General features: G+C 34.9%; 1 protein-coding gene across 1 annotated transcript in view; it reads right to left on the bottom strand.

Annotated features, from left to right (window-relative positions):
- Window positions 1–1,194: 1,194 nt before the first annotated feature.
- The window catches only part of LOC108754613 (homeotic protein ultrabithorax-like), an 11,955-nt gene continuing 7,055 nt past the window's right edge, over window positions 1,195–6,094 (bottom strand). Inside the window, exon 2 of the mRNA XM_018497048.1 lies at window positions 1,195–1,271. Coding sequence (XP_018352550.1) covers window positions 1,195–1,271 — 77 coding nt within the window. The remainder of the gene's footprint in view (window positions 1,272–6,094) is intronic.

The following is a 6,094-nucleotide window of genomic DNA, read 5'->3' as shown; positions in this document are numbered from 1 at the left end:
AAAGAGCTATTGCCCCGAGATTATCATTGATCTCCACTCCGTCATGTCCGTGCGACTATTAAAAAAAAAAAAAAATACCCCAAAACAAGTGCTGTATTGCTCGCGAAACGCAACGTCGGCAAACTCATAGGTGCGTTTGATTTAAGGGAACAAATTGAAATGTTGTACGGAAATATATACAATATACGCGATGGAGTACTACCACTGAGACTGTTTACAAAAGCGAGAAGGCAAAAAAAAAAAAAAAAAAAGCCGAGTACTGTGTGGCGCGGCACGTTAAACCCTGTGGGGGTGATTTTATCGTGCGCTTTCGCGACCACGTTTTTAATTTTTATCAAACGGAGATAAGTACGAAAAGAGAAAATTGCTACTTGGAAGATACATCGCGAGGCCGTAAGGATACTCTACTGGGCACCGATTATGCCGCAGGTTCGCGGTGGTGGGAGCTGGAAAGAGGTGTTTCCGAGCCGCAGACCACCCACCCCAGTTACGTAAGGCACGATCCGCGACGCTCGCGGGCTTTGGGGGAGTGAGAATTCGTGTATGCCGAACAAAGCCGATGAACGATACTGATTATCACCGGGGAGCGCCGCTCTCCGCGCACGGCTCCACTTCGATTCGAATCGCATTTAAACCCGTTTTTCTGCGGCTCACTTCTCTCGCGCGCGCATGTGCTGACTGGCGCGATTCTAACTCACTGCACTCACATGCCGGGTTGCGTCGTAAATCTTCGTAGGCGGAGCGCAATGCATTCGCGTCGGTACTGTCCAAGATCATGGTGCGGCTCGGTTCGCGTTCAATCAACCTTGCTTACGCGACAGATATCTGTGTAAACATACGAAAGGTTACCTTTTTCCCTATCTATTAATCAAATAGCATGTACAGAATTATAGACATTATTTTTCAGCATTTGGACAGATATCCTGATGAAGTAAAGTGTCACGGCGAAATCGTACAGCTAGAATTGGTTTGCGAAATAAAATACTCGTTTGCACTAACAAAAAATAAAAAAAAAAAAAACGATTGTATAACTTCACTTTCTTCAAAGTACATATAATATTGACACACGACATTCTTGATGTACACTCTCGACTGTTTTTTTATCACGTAAACACAGACATAACCCGTTGATATAATCTATTGAAAAATGCTGAGATAGATCAAATTCTCGACACACTTCTCCGTTAGAGGCAGCTATCGATGAGGCATCGACGACGGATTGAGTTGAACTGGCGGGTTCGTAGACAGGTCGGATAGAGATTCGGGTGAATCTAAAAGGTACCCCAAAAGAAGACGGAAAGTAAAAGTTATATTTCATTGTCGTCGGCTTTGACCGCTTATTTTATGACTTTTTTCGTAAAAAAACCTAACGGTTCCTATCCACCGTCGTCGTGGAAACGGTGTTTAGTCGTCAGGGAAACCATAGATACCAATGTGCTTTGGTAGTATTAGTTTTGTACCTGTGCTACTCTTCTTGTCGTGTAAAACGACAATTTGAAGGACGAACGTGCCCGACCCGCCAATTTTATTGCCGACTAAGGTGAATTATAGTACTATCTAAGATCTGACGTAAATTCCTGGGTTATTACTACGCTATTTACAGAAAAAATTTTTATGCTTTAGGTTTGGAACAAGTACAAAAAAAAAAAAATAAATAAATCTTGCTACTTCTATTATTATTGTAAATGTTTTGCATTATGTGTATATGTTTTATACGTCGTAATTTATTCATCTCTATTCATTTTTTCTTAAAGTAATGTTTCACAGTAGTTAATTTAGCGACAAATACTGAAGAGGAAAATTCAATTTTTAAAATAAATTTTATTTACACAATAAAAAAACTTCCATTCATTTGTTTTTTCAATACTTCTATTTGAAAATGTCTAAATTTTCTGCATATCGGAAGAAAGTATAAAGATAGTTTTCTAAAGATATAATTGCTCCAAGCATAGAATTTATTGAAATATATAACATACACTCGGATGGCAAAACCACTTTTAGCTGGCCTATAAATCAAATAAACGAGTGTGTGCGTGCATTCCTAGTGAAAACCTGCTTCATAAAATAAAAATTCTGTCGTATGTGTGGCTGCTATATCGCCATTTCTAACGAACAGTTCATAGTTTTACGATTAACTATTATATCATCGGGAATACTTGCACGGTTTAATTTCCATCGAGATTATTTCATCTGTGTTTCTAATTCCGGAAGAATTGCGTTTCATTAAACAACTGTTACAAAACGCATGGAAATACACATGTGTTACGTCTCTCTCAACAGTAAAAATAACATGAATCATACGTACGTGCAATTTACTGCGATAAAAATAATCATAAAGCACCGTTTATTATAATCTTAAAGGATATCTCGCGAGCTAGATATCATGCCCCAGACAGGACAAAAGGCAGAAACGAGATTTAAAAAATGTGGAGGCGTAAGGAGGGCAGCTCTAGACAGTAACAGTAGCTGTAAATTATCGAAGCTAATGGTGCACAACAAATGCTTGTCCATACTTGAGCATATAACGTCGGTTCGCACCAGTCTAATATCTTCGTAGTGCTTAATAAATATGTCGCGGAGGCAATACGTCATAACTTTTACACGAGTGTGCGTATTATATATGTGTGCATATGCGCGGGTATATGCATGGCAGTTGAGCAACGTGACGTCGCTGAGTTACATAATGCTCCACTCGAACGCTTAATCGCTGCACAATGTTGCCGACTGACTGTCTCTCTCTTTCTGTTTCTAACGCTCTCTACGCATACTGATAAAATAGGCGCACGTGACGAATACATAATTTCACTACAAATGTTCGTGTATCGTACATTTTCATTAGCAAAAAGCACTTTCAGATTAGAATCTCAGTTTCACAGATTGTTCATTCATGGTTTCACTGACACGATTGAGTCTCAACTAGATTTCTCTTATCAATCGGGTAAATTCCTAGTGCTTGTATTTATCATTTATTTTTTAATGAAACTTTTATCAATTCTAATTTGCTATTATCGCTATAATTAAATAATCATTTTAGATATTCCAATAGTCACAATACAAAAATTGACTGCTCGAAATTTAGGCATCTACTGCACTATTGAAGATCGAAGACACACAAATGGAAAGATAGGTCGGACATAATTTACCTGTCTGCAACCTTCCGTTCTTTCAGAAGAATTGCTTAGGCGTCAAGCAAAAACTTCTTAATTTTAAAATCTCTTTATTTGCCTACTACTTGACCTTAATGTATGTCTTCAGTTTGGGTTTCCGACATAATTCTTAATGAAATATGTCGGAAAAGAATCTATTGTCGTGTGTTATTTTCTTCTTGTATAAATATTTCTTTTAATATCAGTATCTAAAAACAAATCATAAAATTTTCACATGACGAATTTAATCATTGTTTACTACAATAACATATATAGAAAAATGACAAATTATCTAATGTTGTATAAAAAAAGCTTTTTGTAAATAATAAATTACAAATATAAATTCATACACTCCTTGATGAAAATTAATTGCCGCAATAAACGAAACGATAAATATACGCGATACTTTTATGTAATATTCCAAAATAAAAATAAAAATGTATTCCAACATAATAATAAAGATATATATAAACAATCATTTATAAATAGAAAGAATGGCAGCATACATGTGATAATAGCATAAAAATAAAACAAAATTAGGTTTAATATCAATTTTCTTGTTATATACGCAGATTTAATCTCTTAAGATTCGTTAAATTGCGTCGGCAAGATCGCTGGACACTGACAAGAATGTTCCCCCAATGATGGGGATAGTAGTACATTGTGGTCAGGTCGCAGCTAGAGTGGCAGGTGCTGTTCGTAATGGCTGCCCATCGAGGCAGACGGGAAGAACGGTGAGCAAGTTTGTCGGTACAAAAAGTGCTGTGTGAGTTATGGACGTGGAAGACTATTTGGCAGTATCAACAGACTCGATTATGTCATTGCGTATTAATTAAATACCGACGCATCAAGCCTATACTTCGCAGATACATTGATACGTGAGACGAAAGAAAAATAAAGAAGAAACGCAGGTGAAACGTGTCCCGAAAATATTTTTCGTGCGGTTGTCAGTATAGTAATTCGATTTCTCAACATGTTTTATAAGTTGAAGGACTACATCAGTGATTCTTCGATAATAATGTGACAATAATATGAAAGATAAATCAATAAAGTAAATAATAATTTGAAAAAAATTAAGAAGAACTGTTTTTTTAACTGTTTAAAAAATTTACTGATGAAGTTGTACGAACTGATCACAAACGCATATTTTGCGGATAAAACAACAAACATATAAATTTTCAACTAATGTGTGTAAACTAAAAAGCTATATTAAAGTTTCATTTGTTAAATAATCGCTGATACGATTTAAAAAGATTACATCAAAATAAATTTTGATTTTTTTTAACAAATCTGGGTACTTAGGGGAATCTACCTATCTAGCTGTATAATAGTTTTATCCATAAACCGTCAGGCAAAAACCGTATGCAAGAACGTTTTCGAATCAATTATTTTACCATGTATCCATCTTTCCTCGCGGCTATGGCTAGGCATAGCCTTTGTCTGGCGGTACACTCGTTCCGATCGCCGAGCAACTAAACACATTCTTCAAAGCGCGCACTGATACAAAGTACCCATTTATTTCGGCCATATCAATGTATATTATACATATTTACTTATACAATTTTAGTCTATATACACATTTCGTCAATGCTACATCTCTGATTTGCTAATAGTTAAATATCTGTAATTGAATAATTTAAAAAGGAAATATTTCTAATTTTAACTAAATCCTTGAAGGCAAAATATTATAAAAATATGAAAAAAATTATATGCAGTGAGTGCAAAAAATATTTGTATAGAGAAAATATTTTTAAAAAAAACTTTATTTTTAAAAAGTAAATATTATCCAGCGAGAAATAAGTCATCAAATTGATGTCGAATCGATATAAATACGATGATTTCAATATCAATTTAACGTTGATTTGACATTTAATTGACGATTATTTCTTACTGAATAATTAACAATTTATTCATAAAATAGCCTATATATTTCTTAAAATTATATATACCAAAAAGGTATATATAATTACGTATATAAAAAGTACGTATTAATTTTACAAAATATATCATCTGGAAAAAAGCGAAAATTAAAAATTGTATTGTTTGAATGCTCGAAAAGTATTCGTACAGAAATTTAGCTTCTAAAATCAGGAATCATGCGAAGCTCGTTTGTTTATTCCAAAACAGAATGTATTCATTGTATAAAATTGCAAATTAATGTTTATTTTTTACAAATAAGATTTTTTTATAACAAATTTCCTTGTACGAATACTTTTTGCTCTTATTTGTAGATGTAATTTTCATTTAATAAACATACTTGCTGATGTACACAAATTCTAAAGAGATGCACAAGACTTAATGAACATAGTTAGATAACTGTATAACAGATTCCTACGATAATGTTCACGCATGTTTCCCATATTAGAAGCCTGGCTTAATTAATGAATCGAAACAGACACTGATGGCAATATACGAGAATTAATACTGACTGCTAACAATAATTTCTACGGCATGAAATCTCCAAAATGATGAGGTAGCGTACGGTTGTTGTCAGTATATAAAGTCAGGCTAGTGCACGGGCTGTACATGTGAACAGCTCGTCCATCAAATTGAGAACCCTGGCAGCCGCTATGGTGGCACCGATGTACCGATCAGCGCCTCAACGCCTCGGCGCTCGCGCACGTTACGCTTGTGCCCACGTACATTTTTTCATTCTCATCATAATTCGTAAACGCAAGGAATTCGTACGTAATTGAAAAGATTACAAGTAACAGGATGTACCCCGACAGTTTTTCGTCATATAATATCTCAAAAGGAGAGATAAAAGATAATGACTAAAATGAAGTTTACGGTGCATTGTGAGATGAGAATAAAAAGAAGACAATTATTTCTCTTTGCAAAGAATAATAATTTTCACTCAAGATTCTCTTGTCTGCTTGAATAGTCGAATCTACAAACATTGAGAATCGATCAAACAGTTCCGTTCAACACTGTACGTCCTTTTGAGC

The sequence above is a fragment of the Trachymyrmex septentrionalis genome, unplaced genomic scaffold (genome assembly GCF_001594115.1).
Source record: "Trachymyrmex septentrionalis isolate Tsep2-gDNA-1 unplaced genomic scaffold, Tsep1.0 scaffold80, whole genome shotgun sequence".
Taxonomy (NCBI): Eukaryota; Metazoa; Arthropoda; class Insecta; order Hymenoptera; family Formicidae; genus Trachymyrmex; species Trachymyrmex septentrionalis.
The sequence above is the reverse complement of the archived record's forward strand: the minus strand, read 5'-3'. Positions and strand labels throughout refer to the sequence as shown.